This window comes from Arvicanthis niloticus, chromosome 2, assembly GCF_011762505.2.
Source record: "Arvicanthis niloticus isolate mArvNil1 chromosome 2, mArvNil1.pat.X, whole genome shotgun sequence".
In the NCBI taxonomy this organism is placed as follows: Eukaryota; Metazoa; Chordata; class Mammalia; order Rodentia; family Muridae; genus Arvicanthis; species Arvicanthis niloticus.
The window spans coordinates 16,748,446-16,768,395 of record NC_047659.1 but is presented as its reverse complement, the minus strand read 5'-3'; the positions used below and the strand labels follow the sequence as shown (position 1 = coordinate 16,768,395).

At 46.0% G+C, this 19,950-nt stretch overlaps 1 protein-coding gene and 1 long non-coding RNA gene across 18 annotated transcripts in view; one reads left to right on the top strand and one right to left on the bottom strand.

The window, feature by feature from the left end:
* Positions 1–12,330, top strand: part of Nr6a1 (nuclear receptor subfamily 6 group A member 1) — a 191,343-nt gene extending 179,013 nt beyond the window's left edge. For 9 of the 16 annotated variants that reach the window (XM_076928681.1, XM_076928678.1, XM_076928677.1 and 6 more), the window contains 3 exons: positions 4,413–4,534; positions 5,956–6,108; positions 7,705–12,330. In XM_076928681.1, coding sequence (XP_076784796.1) covers positions 4,413–4,534; positions 5,956–6,108; positions 7,705–7,793 — 364 coding nt within the window. In that variant the 3' untranslated portion in view covers positions 7,794–12,330. The remainder of the gene's footprint in view (positions 1–4,412; positions 4,535–5,955; positions 6,109–7,704) is intronic. The other 7 variants (XR_013108563.1, XR_013108561.1, XR_013108562.1 and 4 more) reach the window with 7 other exon arrangements.
* On the bottom strand, positions 7,325–16,751 carry LOC143441295 (uncharacterized). Of its 2 annotated transcripts, XR_013108565.1 has the most exons (6): positions 16,422–16,751; positions 15,799–15,891; positions 14,427–14,594; positions 12,672–12,793; positions 9,337–9,490; positions 7,325–7,470 (listed from the first exon to the last, which is right to left on the bottom strand). It is a non-coding gene; the product is annotated as an uncharacterized LOC143441295 (long non-coding RNA). The 2 variants fall into 2 exon arrangements; XR_013108564.1 differs by lacking the exon at positions 16,422–16,751 and having other exon boundaries at positions 15,799–16,039.
* Positions 16,752–19,950: the final 3,199 nt, after the last annotated feature.

Below are 19,950 nucleotides of genomic sequence, written 5' to 3'. Positions count from 1 at the left end.
TGCCATCATTCTATGAGACTGGTACTATTAGCCTCTGTAGGTATATAGACCTTGAGTTTCAGAGAGAAGAAAATGCAAGGCTACAAAGGTAGAAAAAGATGAAACTAAGATTGCTACACAGGTCTGTTGTGCTCCAAAGCCAGAGCGCTCCACCATTACACTGTACCAGGTTCTTAGGAGGAATGATTTTCTAGACTGTGTCATGGAGCTGTAATCTGACTTGTATGTGGTATGAAGATGACAGTCCCTTAAAGACAATAGCTGATGGCTGCTGCTGGGGAGGGTACATGGGAAAGAGCTGGTCCTCTCTGCCCCTGAAGAGGATATAACTTACATAGTGTCAGCTTCAATTGCTGACTGAATGGTCCAGTGGTTTGGGGATCCTGGCAGGAATGTTTTCCTTGTCCTAGAATGCTTGTGTGATAGGAACCTGGGAGAAGAATGGGTGTGTTTGTCTGGCTTTATGGCTTTGAATGCTGATAATTTGTAGACAGGGAATACAGGGGCATCAGAACTGTGGAGTGGGCAGATGTGGAGGAGGAACGGCTGGAAGAGAAAGCAGGCCCATGGAACAGAGAACAACTTTGTTTATCAAAGGGTGGGATGCGGGTGTGGAGGAAAGCTTTGCAGCCAAGCTGTGGAGACTGAGTGGGGACTGCTGGGCTGGCTGCCAACCCCAGCCACTGCCAAGGGACTATGATGGCTGCTTCTTGTAAGATATTTGGGAAAGAGGGATATACTATTCCCAAGAGAAAGAACAGATCTTGGGCATATATACAGGTTCAAACACTTGAGAACTCCTTTGTGTCCCCCAGGTCAAGATAGCGAGGAGCAAGTTTGGCACTGCCAGCTCAGGATCTGGATGATAGCCACACACCTGCAGATCCTACAGTGAGCACTTGGAGGAGAGCTTGCTGATTAAGGGACAGTCCATTATTTGTGCTTGCTGCATTGCTCGGTTACCAGACAGATGTCCAGAGCATTCTCCTGCCTTCTTTGTTATGCTCCACCTTACTTATCCCCGCCCTACTGCTCCATGCAGATAGGATAGGATAGGATAGGATAGGATAGGATAGGATAGGATAGGATAGGATAGGATAGGATAGGGAATCGGCAGTAAACCCTTTTCTCTCTCAACAACTTAAGTAGCCAGCAAGTACTATTATAAGGAGTGGTCTTCACCCCTAGGCACACTACTTCCTACAAGATTCATCATCAAGCAAGTGGCACAGAAGTACCTGGCACCTCCTAAGGCCAGGCCCCAGGATGAGATGCTATTACAGTTTCTCATGAGATAGCATGTGGCAGCCTTTCCAGATAGCACGTAAGAACTTGACAGGGTTGGGGTAGGTAGTACAGCAGTAGGAAAGCCCCTGTGCTTGGAATTCAAAAGCCCTGGCTCTTTCTTATTATGTTACTTTGGGAGAGTCACCCCTTCCTTATCCTAATACAGAGGTATATGGTTTATCTCACAAGTTATCAGGAAAATAAGAGTGCTTGTGAAAGGGCCTTTATGTCGGGAGCAGTCAGTGGCTGCTCTGAGCCTTCATTCCCACACAGGAACAAAGGAGATTTTGATTAATACACTTTTTTTTTAATTGGGAGGATGAGGCTAGATATATAATGCTAAAAGTACCCAGCATTCACCATGCAGTAGAATGGTCGGTAAGGGTTTTAGAGTGGATGCCCAGTATGAATTTGTCTCTTAATCAGCCTGGGACATTAGTAATAGAGTCATAAAGGCCATTGGGCTAGAACAGTGAGGCGCTTGAATTAGCTTTCACAGCCTACTTACAGCAGCTCCCATAGGAACTGAGAGGTCTCTTGCTTTGGTGGCATGTCTGGGCCTTGTTACCTAAACATGCTCTATCCCCAGGGTGCTCATTTTCTAGCCCAAAGTAGAAAGTTTGGCCAGATTTAGTCCTGGCTGCTAGAGACCAGCTTCCTAAACTCTGTGTCACAACCCTGCTGAGGCCATGAAACTGGATGTAAAGGCATTACTAAAGATTTCTAAACCTTCAACAAGTAGACATTAATTCAGAATCAAACTCCCTGTGTGTCTTCAGTGTCTCCCTGTGAACACTGTGCCTCTGGCAGCACTTGGGCATGCTGATCAGAACATGCTGCCTCCCTGGGTCTGGACACTCATTTGATCACACAGGCCCTCATATATAAGTATTGCTGTAGATTCCTTAGCTCAGATCCCAGGTCAGTGTTGTTTTTATTCTTCTAGAAACAAGATGCTTGATTATGGGAAACAAAGACTTTGGGTGTCATCCTATCATCATTCCTCATTCTTTTAAGAATCAGATTCGATGTTTTTAGATTATGTCAGGTTTTATTTTAGCTAGGTGTGGTGGTACATGTCATGAAACCTTAGCATTTGGGAAATAGAGTCAGAAGAACTAAGAGTTTGAAAGCCATCATCTCTACTGCACACCAAGATCAAAGCCAGCTTGGGTTATATGAGACCCTATTTCAAAAAAAAAAAAATTACTGTTTTAGTTTCTGACTTGAAATTAATTTTGAAAAATTGTTAAATGAATTTGACTTAGGATTAGGGCACAACTTTTAACAATTTCTGAAATAACTCTAAATATACTTCTGCTACTTCATACCTAAACCATTGATGGTTATAAGATCAAAATATCAATTAAGCCAGATGAGGCAAAACATTCATTTAATCCCCAGACTCAGGAGGCAGAGATGAGCAGGTCTCTGAATTTGAGGCCATTCTGTTTTATGTCATGAGTTCTAGGCCAGCCAGGGTCAAGAAACTTGGTCTCAAAAAAAAAAAAAAAAGATTAACTCTGTAAACTTTGGTACATGTCCTGCAGTGTCAAATGGAAGTGTCACACAGAAGCAATTTAATTCTTCATTTAAAAAAAAAAAAGCAAGCATGTCTATCTCATTTGTATTCAAAATTGATTTTATCTTTGTTTTTTGGTTTGTTGTTGTTGTTGTTGTTGTTTTGAGACAGGGTTTCTCTGTGTAGCCCTGGCTGTCCTGGAACTCACTCTGTAGACCAGGCTGGCCTCGAACTCAGAAATCCGCCTGCCTCTGCCTCCCAAGTGCTGGGATTAAAGGTGTGTGCCACCACTGCCTGGCTTTTTGTTTTGTTTTTTGGGTGTGTGTGTGTGTGTGTGTGTGTGTGTGATTTTATCTTTAATAAATGATAAAATTACATGCCAAAGAATTGTCTTAAATTTATTGGGACTGGAGAAAAGCACTTAATAAGTACAGTACTTATAGCATGAGGACCCCTAGTTCAGGTACCTGTACTCATGTAAAAACCTGGGAATGTCTGTAACTGCAGCACTGAATAGGAGCAGAAATAGGCAGGTCTCCGCAACTTGCTGGCCAGCCAGCCTAGCCAAATTAGTGAGATTCAGAATTCAATAAGAGACTGGTATCCCTAAAAATAGGGTGTCAACCTCTGGCTCCTTATGTATCCCTTACACACACACACACAGCAACACATAAAAAGAATAGAAATAAGATGAATTCCACTATGGTTTATTATTAGTGTTGGATTTGTATACCTGTTTTATTACCTATGTAAGAATTCATCAGGTGAAAAGAATCCATCACGTGTAAATAGTTGAAGAGGCCTGTCTGTTCTGCATGAGCCAACTACCCTGGATACTAGAAGAGCCTTGAGAAGCTAGTCCAGTTTCCAGGTTCTTATTCCACCACCAGCTGGCTGTGTTTTGGTGGGCCAGTCCCCTTTCCATATTGAACTTGAGTTTCTCAGCTGTATGTTGGTAGTGATTGTTTCACCCAGCTCTTAGGGTTGAGAATGCACAGAAGGTGCCCAGCACAAAGCCTCTTGTGGTATAAAGACTCAGCAAGTGTTCCCTTCTACCTTGGGCTGAAGTCAGGAATGCCAGTGAGGTTTTTTTTTTTTTTTTTTTTTTTTTTATAATCTCAGCCGTGCTAGAAACAGTGAACCTACACAGACATAATTGGAAGCATTTTCTACATTGTGGCTGAGGCTCTTATAGAGTCACCATGGCAGCTGTCATTGATACTGGAGACTGCATCTTCACAAAAGCTGTATCTTAAATATTGGCACATTCCTCTTCGTTTCTACCCCATATCTCCTTCAGCTCATGTTAGCATAAGCAGGCAAACATTGTTTTGCAGAGGGAGACCTAAAAGCTAACATAGGTCAAAGACTTTCTCAAAATCTTACAGCTGTCTGTGGTGCAGTTGGATTCGAACCTGGTTTTACTTGACTGACCTTGGAAACAGTAACTTACATAACCTATACTGGCTGGCATACAAAGCATGGGTTTTCCTGTGGGTTCCCTCTCCCCTATGTGGAGTTTTTTTCCTGTCATAAGATAACATCTGTGTGCCCTTCCAGACCTTTTCTTGTATCAAGGTAAAAACCTGTATCTGTTTTCCAGATTTAGTGATGAAGGGATGGAGGTGATTGAACGGCTCATCTACCTGTATCACAAGTTCCATCAGCTAAAGGTCAGCAATGAGGAATACGCATGCATGAAAGCAATTAACTTCCTGAATCAAGGTGAGTAGGTGGGAGGACAGCAGCAGTGCTTTATTTTATGTATTTATTTTTGCCAGTAAGCACTTGCCCTTCTGTATCACATACACAACTCCCCACCTCCCACCCCAGGACTGTCACAGACTCTGTCACACTATGTGACCATCAGTCTTGGAAGGCCTATACTCCCCCTAGTCATCACCCTGCTACTCTACTGTGCAAGGAATGCTTAGGGTTTTTTTTTTTCTTGAAATCTAAATGCCACAATCTCTATAACTCACAGAGGAAGGAAGAGGATTCACTTTGTTTAGTCAGTTTTAATGCATTTAAACACAGACGTCAAGGACAGAACATGCGTCATTTAAAATATGTACAAGTTTACCAGCAACTGAAGAGACGGTGACTGATGAAACTGTTGGAGATAAGGCTGGTTGACAGGCTGACCATGGCTCTGACGTCCCAGGGAAGAGTGGTGGTATACAAGCCCCCATGTGCACATGAGGCCCACTCTTCCATCAGAGGAGTCCAGCTGATTTATAAGCATATTGCCAACAAGTGGCATGTGGTAGTGGCTGGCATCTGGCCTGTGAAAGAGAATTGGTGTTCTTTTATAAAAAGTAGCATGTGAATGCCCGTTCCCAGAGTGGACCTAAGTGATTTTGTTCCCATAGCTTTAAAAGTGCTCAGCTTTCCAATATGGAGACTTTTGATCAGGCCTTCCTTTTTACCACTAATCCCCACTCACTCAACTTCCCTACTACTCCTGTCTGTATGCCATCATGCATTTATCAGGTGACCTACACGCCTTCTCTAGCCAAGCCCTAGACTGTGTATTAAGGATATTGGCAGGGGGTGGGAGAAGGAGAAAAATAAAAGCCAGGCCAGTACCAGCCTCCTGAAGAATTTACATGCCAGTAACACTCAACACATTAATTGTACTGTATATGGGAGAAGATTGGTACAACTTCTTAGAGGAGGAAAAATGTGTGCTGGACCTCAAAGGCTTGGTATACTTTACATGCAGAATGCTTTATTCATCTCCTATACATTAGATGGATAGATATACATACATACGTATGTGTGTACATCAGGACAGACTAGGAAAAGCACAGGGGCACTGAAGATGATATAAGTCAGGCTTCTGACAACCTCTGCCTCAAAGATGTTCTGAAGGGTTATTGGAATCCTTAGTTAGCCACTTGTTCCATACTCACTGGTGCCTATTTTATGCCACTATACCCTTTGTTAAGAGCTTAGCACTCTTAAGTTATAGGCAAAGGGCTGTCCTTTGCATATTTCCTTTTCTCTTATTTTCCCTTATCCAGATCTTAGTTTCTTCACATTAGAAAAAGAAAATTTTTTGTTATAACCACATTAAACTGTGAGTTTTTACAAATCTGTTGCCCAACCCCCCTTTCCTAAGTGATACTTGTTTTTGTTTTCAGATATCAGGGGTCTGACCAGTGCCTCACAGCTGGAACAACTGAACAAGCGGTATTGGTACATCTGTCAGGATTTCACTGAATATAAATATACACATCAGCCAAACCGCTTTCCTGATTTGATGATGTGCTTGCCAGAGATCCGATACATCGCAGGTAATATTCTGGGTCCAGGCTTCCACCCTTCCTTGTTTCTCCAAGCTTGTGAAGGGATTGAGATGATCAGTGTTCATGGGATGCTCACTCTACGCTGTCACCAACACTGCCCTTCCCCTCAGATAAGTTCTGTTGTAGTAGGAAGTCAGTGTCTCTTTTTAGAAAAGAGAAACTGGCATTCCCCAGGCTCCTGTGGTGTGCAGGTAGTGTGGATGAGGAGAGCAGGCTGGGCCTCCAGTCCACATCCTGAACTATATTTTTTTTTTTCAGAAATAATATTATTCAATGTTTTTTAAGATTGATTGATTTGATTGGTTGATTGTTGATTGATTGATTTTACACCTGTGAATACACTGTCACTGTCTTCAGACACATCAGAAGAGGGCATCAGATCCCATTACAGATGGTTGTGAGTCTCCATGTGGTTGCTGGGAATTGAACTCAGGACCTCTGGAAGAGCAGTCAGTGCTCTTAACCACTGAGCCATCTCCCCCGACACTGAACTGTACACTTTAGATAATGAATTTTATATGTGAACTATATGCCAGTTTTCAAAGACTTTATTTCATAGGATTGCACAAAATCTTTCCAGGGCCATATAAAGTGGCAACTTTAAGCTTATGTGTTGTTTACAAAGGAATTTTATGTGTTGCAGTGTGTTGTGTTTGTGGTCTTGTACCCTCTGCTAAGTCCCTGACAATTAGTAGATCTGTTTCAGTGCATAACCTTGGCTCTTTATTGTTTTGTGACATTTAATGAGGATTCTTGGTTTTGTTGTCCAGCATTCACTAGGATGACGTTTAGACTGGGTTTTGTTTCATTTTGTTTTTTCTGTAAAATTTAACAATACAACTTTTAAAGGAAAACATGTCAATCTGACAGAATTTTTTTTCTCTATTTCTTGAGCCACAGAGCAGTCTAGCACATGTAGGTTGGACCTGGCAGTATTTTCAATTACCTGGAAAGGTTTTGAAAAACAACAGTGTTTAATAGATTGCATCTCCAGACATTTTGACTTAACTGGTATGGGGTGAAGACCAGGCATCAGTATTTTTTTAATGCCCTCAAGGTGATTAAGGTACTGTCAGGGAGAACTACAACCAGGGATATTTTGCTTGTAGTTTTGTGTACTTAAAGCTCTGAGAAGTTTGTCAGTGAAAAAAAACAAAGTGTCAGTCTTTTTATTTCCAGACATTTCAAATTTATTTGCCGCTGTAACTCTTCTTCGTACTTCCCTTGTACTTTTATTAACCACTTCCTCTGTTTCGAAGAGTAGTTAGTGTCTTATAGAGCGTTGGTGGGAAGCAAGTTCCTAGTAGTCTTCAGCTGTGAAAGCTCAGTAGGGCTTTCTCTCCATTTCAGCTGTAAAATGGAGTAAAAGGCAATCACAGACAGAAGCATTGAGTCTGAATGAGACAATGCAGACTGGAGAGTGAGTGTAGACAACCTGACATTATCAAACCCTTGTGGCCTTCTCAGTACATCTGATACTCTTGCCCTCATCCTGTACCAGGGCAATCCAGCAGCCTGAGTGGAGACAAGATAGGCTTTCCTGCCCTACTGGCCACTGCTAACTCATCTCTTCCCTTTCCCTAGGCAAGATGGTGAATGTGCCCCTGGAGCAGCTGCCCCTCCTCTTTAAGGTGGTGCTGCACTCCTGCAAGACAAGTACAGTGAAGGAGTGACCTGTGCCTGCCCCTCCTCTGGCCCCCACAGTGCCTTGAGCAGGCAGCACAGGCTCCAGAGGAAAGAGCCAGAGACCAAGATGGAGACTGTGGAGCAGCTACCTCCATCACAAGAAGAATTTGTTTGTTTGTCTGTTTTTAACCTCATTTTTCTATATATTTATTTCACGACAGAGTTGAATGTATGGCCTTCAACATGATGCACATGCTTTTGTGTGAATGCAGCAGATGCATTTCCTTGCAGTTTACAGAATGTGAAGATGTTTAATGTTACCGTGTTGTCATTGTTTAGAGATAGGTTTTTTTGTATTTTGAGGGAAGAGGGTGGGATGGACTAGATGAGTATTTCCATAATGTTGACAAAGACAACTACCTCAATGGAAACGGGTGTATGACCATCCCTACCTTTTCCACATTTTCTCAGCAGATACACACTTATCTGTTAGAGAGCAAACTGCCTTTTTTTTTTTTTTTTTTTTTTTTAAATAGCCACAGACTTCTTCGTAAAAGAGTACAGCAAAGGAGTGAAGTGGTGTAGGGAGATTTGCTAGTGGCCGGTGGGACGTCTGAAGGAGATTTTGATTTTGATCATCTTGTCCCACAAGCCTGAAGGGCAGAAACTCTGCCTTGCCTTCTGCTGCACCCTTCCCCAAACGCTGTTGTTTGTTGATGCTGCTGTCAAGTTTGCATCCAGGTAGAGTCCTGACAATAAGTCAGTCTGTAGGACTCGCCTCCCAGAGCCCTTGTGGCTCATAGCTGCCTAGTTTCAAGGCCTACCTTCTTCAGACTCCATCCCTCCCTCTTATGAATTTGACTTCCTGTTAGTCCTTTAGAAAGGTGGCAGGAAAATGCCATGTTCTGAATTCTGATGCCATTTCTGATTGGTTCTTTACATTGTTTCCCTCAAAAGGTAGAGGGACAAAGGCCAGGCTGCTGAAAGAAAAAAGACTCCTTGGGAAGTCCCAGTTCTCACCCTACCTTATCTTCTGAACTACATCCAAAACTGCCATTTTTAAACAGTAGAAAGGACCAGAAACTTTGCTCCTAAATTTTGTTGTAAGTTCTCCCATTATTTCCAAAATGATATTTGTTTGCCAGGGCTCTAGAACAGAAAGCCAAGATCCAGAGAAGCCCAGCTATTCCGTCAAGTATTATCAGGGGTCTGGCCTATCAAGATTTGGAGGGATGGAGCCAGAAGGATCTAGAAGGGAAAAGGGGGCTTTAAACTACCTCATGTTTCTAAGGGCTTGCCTGCTTCTTCTGCAGATGCAGCCTGGACCCCCTGTGCTTTACTGCCTACCCTTATCTAGTTATAGGAAGAGTTCTTGCCCTCCAAACTTTGGCCAGGACCAGCTAGGTTTGTCTTAGAGTTGTTTCAGCTGCTTTTCCCTTTATTTGTATCAGGCCCTCCTACCACCAGTACCCCAGACGTGTGCTCCACTGGCTTGTATCCCTTGATGGTGCCTGCCTCACCCACTGTACCTCTTTTAGCCTGTTTTGTCAGGAACTGTTTACACTTCCCCAGTGAAGCCTATTAACTTACCCTGGAGGCCACCACATCCTGTGTCTTTTAGGTAGTCTCCACTTGTCAGTTTTCTCTCTCTAGTGAAATGTTACGGGTACCAGGAAAGTAACAATATGTCCTTTGGTGTCCAAAGTTCAGAGCTTTATTTCTTGTCGTTCTTATTCCCCAGCCACTTGAGAGAGGGGGGGGGGGGAGAGAGAGAGAGAGAGAGAGAGAGAGAGAGAGAGAGAGAGAGAGAGAGATTGAGATTCCTCAAGAAAGTTCCAGATAGAATGTTTTTCATGTGTTTGTGGAAAGATATATGTATTAGTGTGTCAGTCTGTTTCTGAGCTCACAATATTATCTGTTTGCCTGAATTTTTACATTTAACCAACCAGATCACGTTATTTGGCCTCAGGTCAGATTCTCAGCTGCTTTCCTCAAGCTAGAAATTAGAGACACAGATCAGAGACAGTGCCTGTGTGCACACAGTAGTTTTCTTTGCTTAGACCTCCATTTGTCAAATTGTTGGTTTTTAAATTGCTTTTCAGATTAGCATTTTACCTGTTGTGTTGCATGTCAAAGCTCTGATGAGACAAGAACATATCTCTCCAATAATGTAGTATTAAACAGAGCAAGTTGTTAATTTGTAGAGTGGGGGAAAGGTTCTGCAAGTTGCCATTGTACAAATCCATTTTTACAAATGTTTGCAGCAGATTCCACAGAACAAAGAGCCCATTCATTGCCAAGAGCCCTGCAGAATCTCTGAGCCAAGTGGCTGTGTGTTCCGAGCTGGAGCCTGACCTGTGGACCGCCTTTAATGTCTTCTGCACCCAGTCCTTTTATGACATGGGCTTCTTTTAAACAGGGTAAAGTAAATGTGCTGCATTGCAAACTCAGGTATTATGAGGAGAAGGTAGGAGTGTAGCTAGCAGCGTGGAGACATTAGGTCAGCCACTAGATGTATTTGTGATTTTGGTTTGAAGGACACAGAGAAAGGTTGGAGGAGGAGGTTTGGTATGCTTGTTTTTTTGCCTTTTTTCCTATAATGTTTGGTTAACAGGCAGCCTTTTAGCTAGTGGACGAAGGAAAAACTTGTGCATGTTATATTTTATTCCTCTCTCTTCTGTCCCCTCTGATCCAGGCCACTGAAAATACTCACTTTGAGTGAGAATTTTTCAACCATAAAAAAATATAGCTCCCAAAGCCATGTGGAGAAGGAGAACCCATCTCCTTGCACTATGCCAAAACATACAGGTTTTCCCCTTCCTTTTCTTATGTATGCTTTCTTGACCCAAGGCAGAAGTGTGGAGTCTTGGAGCTTTGTAATTCCTGTTCTCTGGCTCCCTTTATAGGTCATTTGTGTCCTTTGCCAGGTTTGGTAGTCTCACCCTTAGTTTGGAGAAATTCCCTACAACTCAAAGCACTCTACCTGGCTCCGGACACCCAGTCCCCAGGGCCAACCTACAAGTGAAGGAGGCAGGCCTCTAGGGTAGAGGGAAGCAGGCAGGAACCTCCCTGTGCTGATCTTACAACAGTGGAAGTGTAGGAGAACACCCCACACAGCTCTGGCTTTAGAATACTGGGTTTTTTTGTTTTTGTTTTCTTTAATTGCATTTTTTTTAAGAAATTCAACCTTTCAGACCAGCCCTTCCACTAAACTTTGATTCTTTCTCTTTACTGCTTTTTTTAAAGCTAAAACGGGAAAAAGGAAAAAAAAAAAGAAAAGAAAAGAAAAAAAAGCAAGCAAGCCCACTCACTGACTCCCCCACCTTGGTCTGTGGGAATGCCCGTACCCTCTGCCGTCCATCCTCCTCCCTTCTCCTCATGCAGTGTCTGTGAAGTAGAGTTTTATCTGTTTCTTAGGATGAAAAACGGCAATCATCCCACCAGGTGCTGGAAACTGGTCAGCCTTGAAGCAGGCACTTCTGGGACCACAGCTCAGGGATGTGTATTTAATTACAGGTCCCCAGAAGGCCCTCTCTTGGCTGCCACAAGTAGCATCTGTCCTGGACTTGAGAGTCAGACCCTGACAACTTCCTCAGAGTGAGCAGCCCCAGGCCACTGAGTTGAAAGCAAACTTACCTATAGGTCTGGGCTCCCTCAAGACTTTTGACCTTTCTACACATGAGCCTCTCTCTGCCCAGGACAAACCCTCCCTTATCTGGAAGTCTGAGCACACCCAGCTTGCTTGGGTGTCAGCTGTAGGCTCAGATGGAAGCTGTGGGAAAGGCTAGGGCCTGCTCCAAACCCAAGAAAAATGTGCTACTGCTGGAAGCTAGTCTTCTCACCCTGAAGCCAGCCCTGCCAGCCAAAGGGTTCTCTTGCTCTTTGCTGACCTTTTTCTTAGCCAAAATATAATAGGTGATAATGTTTTTTACTCAAATTTCCATGGGGGAAAAAAGACTACCTCTTGAGTGACATCCTGGTCGATTCCTCTCTGAGGAGTCCTGTGGGAAAAGAATACTGTAGCTCCCGTGCTGTTTACATGTTTCTGTCGGGAACGAAACCCTGGACTGTTGTGTTTTTGTCTGTGTTGCCATCCCAGGCCTGTGATAGGGGCTTGTGACTGCATTGTAATGTCTGGGCAGTGTCTGGGGAGTCCTTTCCACCTGCCCAGCTAGGGACAAGCCATCACTAGAAGAGGCCTCCACCCCCTTCCTATGTTCCATAGCTTGGACTTCAGGGATTCTGATGGCAAGTGCATCATGAACCTACCTCAGGCTACCTCCCAGTCCTCCCACAGTCCAATGTAGGAATCGAATGAATGGATGTCTCTGAGCCCTTGTTCCCGAAGGGCCGGCCAAGGGCTGCCTGCCAGCCTGGCTTCATCAACCCTGCATGACCAAATGATAGTTGGCGGGCTCTGCAGGCTGCTCAGGCCCTCTGCTACCTCCCACACTTGCCTGCTGGCAAGGGGTGGGCCCTGTTCTGTGAATTGACTACCTGTGGAAATGTGACCAATTAGTATGAAATGCATGTTTAGCAAGTATTAGGTACTGTATTTGAACCAATAAATGTGACTCCTCTGCACACGCCATCTGTCTGTGAAGCTTATCTGGGGCTCGGGGGAGGGATGGCCTGGTGTCCTCAGGCATGGACTCCTGCTCATAGCCAACACCACTCCCATCTCTGTGGCTGAGGGCTTGGCAGAAAATGGTCTGCTCTTGAACCTCAGGAGCCAGTGAGTGCCTGCTGCCTGCCGGGCACTGTGTTGATTCTTCATAAACCCAGACCACCATGAGTTTTGAGGACTATTGCTTCTTTTTTGTAAATGAAGAAACTAAGGTTGAGAATGGTAAAAAGGCTTGCACAAGGTTTCCAGCCAGAAAAAAAGTGTAACTAAGGGATACCCTGGTGGGAGACACACCGACCTTAGAAGTGCTGAGAGGACTTGGAATGGGTACAGGTAGTGAGGAGGGGCTTCCCAGATGAGAAAGTCTCCAAGCTGAGAACTGTCCACAAGAGTAGAGTCACCACAGCACTTTCTAAGATCCTATAAAACAAAAGAACATGAGGAAGGAACTGAATTTGGGAACACAAGAGGACCTGGAGCACTGCTGGAAGGAGTTTGGGAACACCATGAGGGCCTGGAGCTGGAAGGAGTTTGGAGTTTGGGAGGCCGTGTGCTGAGTCTCAGCTGTGACAGTGACAGCAGTGTGCTAGACAGTGGTAGCTTGCCTTACCTGCTCAGTGAGTGGTCTATCAAGTTGATATCTGACTCTCCAGACAACTATGAAGGTTCTTTATAACTTCTGTAGGATATGAGCAAATAGTGACTGAAAAGTCAAGGGACATGGCAGAGGCAACACAGGAAGTGTCTTGAACCCAGATCCACCCAGCTACAAAACCTAGCCATCTTGTCCTGCTCACACACTCGGGCAGGGTGAGGCCTGTGAAGACAGAGGGAGGGTCCTCAATTGCAAGATAAAGGCTCGAAGTGTCTCATCAGCCTATTAAATTGTCCTGCATGAAACAGGAACACCCAGCTGCCTTCTGCGCTGGGCACAAGGTACCAAAGAGCCCTTGAGGCTTGAAAGAGGTGTTTTGAAACAAAGGGCCCTCAGCAGCAGGAGGTAATAGGCTGTCTTCACAGCCTCACAAGAGGGAGCAGATAGAAACAGGCACAAGAAGGGAGTATACTGGCTGCCTAGCGACAGTCACACCCTATAGCCACCTGCACCATGCCCTGTCATTCCTTTTGCTCAGGAGCAGACAGGCCCAGGGAAGTTTAACCACTTGCCTAAGATGACACATGAGCAAGCTGGAGAATTAACTTTTGAATTCAGCTCTATCTGATAGCAGCAGCTTCCTCCCTGTTCTTTCAGCAGTTTTGAGCACAAATGGAGTTTGTAACAAAGCTTAGGAACAAGCGGCCTTTGGTTGAACCTTTCGCTGTTCAAAAACAAGCCAACCATTGAAAGATTAATCCTGTAAACTGTATATACAGGCTCAACCTAGTCAGTCTGAAAAGCAATGATGTCCCAAGACCTTAGCCTATATGATTTCTCTGAACATAGTCACTCATGAAGGCTTTGTCAAAAAAGAAACAGTTCTGTGAAGTATACGCCAGAAACTGAGGAAATACCACATTATTTATCTCCAGACTTCCAATCCTTTGTATATAGCCAAGGCTCTGGGAAGTCCTACCTGAAGAAATACCCCACTTAGCCCAACCAGGATGCACCAAAACTACCTGTTTGTCGGGTTTACTTTTATCATCTGTAAAAGTTCTGTTGAATCAGCATTCCATGGGGTAAAATTTGGGGTAGTGCTCTCCCAAATATCTAAGTTGCTTAAGTAATGGGGAGCTTTGAGCTTCCTGGGGTGTTGTGACAGTCTAGAAGAATGGAGGATTGTAGTCAGTGTGAAACCCCAAGTTCTGTTTCAGCACTAAAGTACTAAGTGATGTAGACAGAATGGGTGACAGCATGGATATCCATGAGGTCACTTCCCAGAGCAACCCAGTGAAGGGTGTGCTATAATGATCCCATTTTACAGAAAAGAAAACTGAAGCCCCAGACAATAAATGATTTGCATAAGAAGATCTAGCTAGGGAGAATTCAGGAATGCATAGGAATAAATGTTGGGTGACTATTGGAAGTATCTATGTTCTCTGAGCTCCTCACCAGGCTGGAAGTGAGCAAGGATATCTCTGTGGAACCAGCAGTGAAATCTAGTGCTCCAGGTCCCAACAGTGAAGCCAGAAACATCCAGAAGAGGTGACAGGGGCGCTGATGGGATTGGATGATCTGGCCTCAGGGAGTCCTTTCCAGGGTTCACTTCCCTCAGGCAACCTGTGAGCCAGCAGAAATAATCAACACGGGGTCTCAGTTCATCTCCTCCACAGTGGAGTTTGACATTGTCCCAGATAGATGCCTCCCTGGTCCCCACTGGCCCACTGACATCAGTAGAGGATGGTACCTGTAGCTAAAGAGTTTAGGAATGACAGTGGCTAGCTCTAACAGGCCTCACTGAAGTCCAGACATACATGGAGGCTAGCTGGCGCTGCAGCCGCTCCACTCCAGCAGCAGAGGCCAAACAAAGCCAGGAGCCTCCTCTCTGCTCAGCCTGGCCTTGGCCTGATGGCCCATCAGGAGTTTGGGTGCAATGACAATTAGCCTGCCAGCTCCTGTGGCAAAAGTGCCCAACTGCCAGACCCAGGGCTCCTGGAGACTTTGTTCCCTTGGCAACAAGTCTCACCATGGAGACCACAGCCCCATCCTTGCCCTCCTTGCAAGCTCCCTCTCCACAAGCCTTCCCTGTTCTACACCCAGTGCTTAGAGCATGCAGGTATAGCAGAACGCAGTATGGAAACAACCGGAGTCCAGTTCTGTGCACCCGATTTATGTCTGGCAAGGCTCTGTGCCATGCCACTGTCTCATTTCCGTTGAATGAGACAACCAGGCAGGCACCAGACCAAAGTCTCAAAGCTGCTCAGTGCAAGAGCCGAAACTTGCATTCAAAACTTCAGGTTTGGGCTCTGTGGGTTTTTTTTTAGTCCCTGTGGCCATGGGCCTCAGTCTGATTTGAACTAGATAGCTGGGTAGACCCTCACATGTACCCATAGCTCCTACTGGCAGCACAAACAATGGTTGCGACCCTTTGAGGTCCAGACTGGGTCCAGCATCAATGGCAGAGTTGCACTATTTTAAGCCAGGACTAGAGAGCCCCATTCGGGCACAGGGGAGGGTGGGCCTTCTTCCCGGAAGTCACCATGGTCTCCCTCCTCTCCCCCAGCAGCTTTCTGAGGCAGTCACTTCCCTACAAACAGGAAGGAGGTCCTTAGGCTAAGACCTGCAGTCCCAGTTTCCTCCCCTTCCCCAACCACCCCCCAGCCCCCACAAGCCTCCTCTACTACATGGAGGAGCCCACCAGATCTTGCTTCATGTATCTACTGAAGATGGCTTCCTAGGTGGGAGAAATGGGCCCTAAATGTTCTAGTCACCCCACTGTTCCCAGGACAAGCTTTGGTTTTCCCAGGCCCTTTGGTCCTCTCACCACAGTCTGACGTTTCATGGACTTTCCCATTGAGGTTGGTCATTGACTCAGAAGAGCAGAGATGTCCCCAGGATTTGCTCTAATTCGGGGACCCTGAAGAAAAAGCAAAGAAAAAAAAATACATTAGAACATTGAAAGTAGCAAAGAGAAACAAGTTGGGGCAATCCAAGAGAAAGATACGGGAATAAACAGATTCATCAAGACAGAGAAGCAGAGAAAGCCAAGAGACTGCAGAGGGCTTGGGCCCAGTGGTGGCTCTGACTACCTCCCAAGCTCAGGCCCAGTCTCAGAGCTGTGGGGGGCCCACCGGCTGCAGAACTGGAGAGGAATGTGGGGAGCAAGGCTGGGTCACCTCTTGAGGGCCAAGCGTGTGCGCTTTGAGATAAGCTGCCCCAGGAAGGGGCCACAGCTGCGTTGCACGCTCCAGGAGCATGGCAGAGAGGCCTAGGCCCAAGGCTGGAGGTTCAGCCCTGCCAGACACCCAGCACCTGCCTCTTCCTGGAGGGGCTCTACCGGGCTTCATTCTAGAAAATCCCGAGTCCCTTTGGCCCTGCCTTCCTTGGAAAGCATGCAGCTTCTAAGTGTATCTGTTGGAACAGCACCAGTCACCAAGAGGCACTTACCTGGCAACTCCAGGTCTGGCTGCGGTCTTGGCTCAGGTTTGGAGGATGGGAAGGGGTAAACACTAAGGGTTCTTGCAGAGCAGGAATGCTGACTGTTGGGATGCAGAGAGATACTGAAGCAGTCAGTTCTGAATGAACCCCAACTTGTCCCCCCATGGGATTCTGTACCTGTGGTGTGTGTGTGTGTGTGTGTGTGTGTGTGTGTGTGTGTGTGTGTGTGTGTGTGTGTTGGGGTAGGGGTGGAGTGGTGTAAACATCTACATGTTGCCAGTCTCTACACACTGCCTCCACAGGTCCCTGGCTCTCAGTCTTGAGAAGTGCTTTGTCTCCCCCCATCCCTCACCAGGTGGTCCAGCCTGGTGAGCCACTGGAGGAGGAAAAAGCCAGCAGGTCTAATGAAGGCCCCCCCCCCCCCTCCCCACCACCCTCCGCATGATGCAGCTGAGGCTCCCGCTGGCCACGGCCTTGACCCAGCACTATGGACTTCTCTGACATTGGCATCGGATCTGAACATCTGGCAGCAGGCTGATAAGGGGTGCAGCGGAAACAGCCTCCGCTGCTGCCAGCAGGCCCGCCCCCTACACTGCCCGGAACGGGGTCTCCACAGCTAGCTCCTTCAGCCTCCAGCTCCCTGCGCCCCTTAGCCTTTACTCCATTTACTGCTTCCATCTCTCTATCTATCTCTGTCCCCTCCCTTCCTCTCTCTCCCTTCCTGCACAATTCTTTCTCTATCCCTCTTGAAGTTCTCTCATTCTTCCCCTCCACCGCTATGGGTCTTCCCTACCATCAGCCGGTCTCTGTCTCTCTCTCCCCCTCCCTCCCTAGCTTCTTTTTCTAGCTATTTCTCCCTACTGTCCCCCAGTCACAACTGTCCCCCCTCCCCTTCCTCTCTGTGTCTGGGTCTCTGCTTCTTTTGTCCTTTTTTCTACCTCCAGGAAACAAGCCTGGCACTTTGGGAAAGTCCCTCCTCAGGAGTGAGCCTCTACGCTTTGTTTGCCTTGGGGAGACCGTGCTGAATCGGCTATAACTCTACTTCGTGGCTGTGGCCACGGATCTCCTAGACTGGACACCCCCAGCATTGGAGCTGAGCTTACAGGAACTCAGGCGGCCCAGGACACAGTGGACAGAGTGTAGGCTCCACCTCAGCTCTCTGCTCTCCCACTGCTAAGCTATCTGTGCTTAGGTGACCTCCCGATCCATCCGGGTCCTGAACATTGCTCACAGCCGGTGAGATAAAGACACTGTACCCCATTCCTAAAATGGTAGCAAGGGTTTGAGACTAAACCTAGGTGTGTCGTGATTCCTAACCTCACAACCCCAGCTCCTTCCTGCTCTGTCTGCTCCAGTGGTGGAGCACCCCTGTGAGTTGAGGCCAGTGGGCCAGAATAGGGGGCAGCCCTGAAGAAGTGGGTATATCATATCCAAGGCTGGCTAGGAATGAGGAGCACCCTGCCTAAGTGTTACTGACAGCTAACACCTAGAGGAGACAACACAAGAAGCAGCAGAACCTTAGCCCTTCAGATATGCATTCAACAGTGCTGAGGACCCAGAGATAAATCAAGTCTTCCCAAGAGGGTTCCCTCTAGCTGAGGTGAGTCACACTATTACAGAAGGACAAGCAATGTTGACAGTGATGTTGCAATGTCAGACTCAACAAGTAAGGGGCCTCTAAGGACAGAGCAGGCAAGCTTTCCGCAGGTCGTGTGTGTGTGTGTGTGTGTGTGTGTGTGTGTGTGTGTGTGTGTGTGTGTATGTCTGACATTTACTGAGTATACATGGTATACTAAGATGACACTAGGTAAGTTACATGTACCATCACCTTTCATACCCCTTTTATACAGGGCGAGCATGAAACGAAAACAAGCCAAGTTGGAATGGAACTCAGTCTCTGCCAGCAACTCTCAAATCTCAAGGACTTGTCAGGACATCGCAGCTAAGCTAGCTGGCTGTTTCCAAAGCACCACGGTGCTGAAAATCCCATTTACCCCGTTTAAAAAGTCAGCTTCTGCTGGGCAGCAGTGGTACACACCTGAAATCCTAGTACTAAGAAGGCAGAGGCAGGGAGATCTTTGTGTGTTCTAGGAAAGTCTGGTCTACACAGTAAGACCTGGTCTTAAAAATTATAAATACATAAAAATAAAAGTATTTTTTAAAAAAGAAGGAGGCAGGCTTGGCATTTCTGAAGCTCTGGGTTTGAACCCCAGTAACACCACAACACACACACACACACACACACACACACACACACACACACACACCCCAGGAGATGTAGAACCTACTTCATGAAGTCTCCCATCAAAAGGGGTGCAAAGAGTCAGAAGTTTATGGTACTGTGTATGCCACAGGGTAAAATGGCATTTATTTCTTTACTAGACTCAGAGGATGAACAGCATGGATTCTAAAGTGAGAACCTGTACATGACAGTCAGAGAGTAGAGTCAGGCATGGCAGCTTACACCGGCAGTTCCAGCACTCCAGGTTAATGCAGGAGAATTGTTGCCAATCGGAGGCTAGCCTGGACTACAGAGTGGTAGATTATCTCAAACAGAAAAAAAAAAATCAGAAAAACAAAATGTTTAAATGAAACAAAAATAATGAAATGAGGAACTGAGAAATAATAAAAACTAAACAACATGGGGATCTGGTTAAGTCCTAGCTCTGTACAAGAAAAATATGACTTTCTAGGTTAAAGAGGCATGAGACTGAAGCCAGAGTGTTGAGGGAAATCGTCTATAATGGTATAGATATAATTTAAATGAGGACGCCGAACTTACTCAGATGGTATGTCGGACAGTAGTAAAATCACTGCTGAACTCACATTTTTTTTCTTTTTTTATCGAAGCCCCCCACCAGCCCTGTCTCTTGCATAATCCCTCCTCCTTCTTCCCCTCCCCTTCTCCAAGAAGGGGGACCTCCCTCCCCTGTACCAACCCAGCTGGCACATCAAGTTACTGCAGGACTGGGCACATCCTCTCCCACTGAGGCCATACAAAGCAATCCAGTTAGGGGAACAGTAACCACCGGCTGGCAACAGAGTCAGGGACAGCCCCAACTCCAGTTGTTGGGAGACCCCATGAAGACCAAGCTGCACATCTGCTACATATGTGGGGGAGGCCTAGGTCCAGCCAGTGCTTGCTCTTCAGTTACTTGACTCAGTTAGTCTTCCTATGGAGTTCCTATCCCCTTCAGGGCCCTCAATCCTTTCCCCAACGAGACTCCCTGGGCTCCCTCCAATGTTAGGCTGTAGGTCTCTGCATCTATTTCAGCTAGATGCTGGGTGGAGCCTCTTAGAGGACGGTTATGCTAGGCTCCTGCCTGCAAGCATAACAGAGTATCTTTAATAGGAACTCAGTATTTTTTTTTTTAACTTGAAACAGGCAGCAGTGGCCATGCTTATAATCCCAGCCCTCACACGGGAGTAGCTGGAAAGTTAGAGTCCAGCCTAAGCTACATAATGAGACACTGTCTCAAAGCTAAACAACAAAAAACCTAAGTAGTAACATGAGGAGAAGACACTCTGAACTCAAATC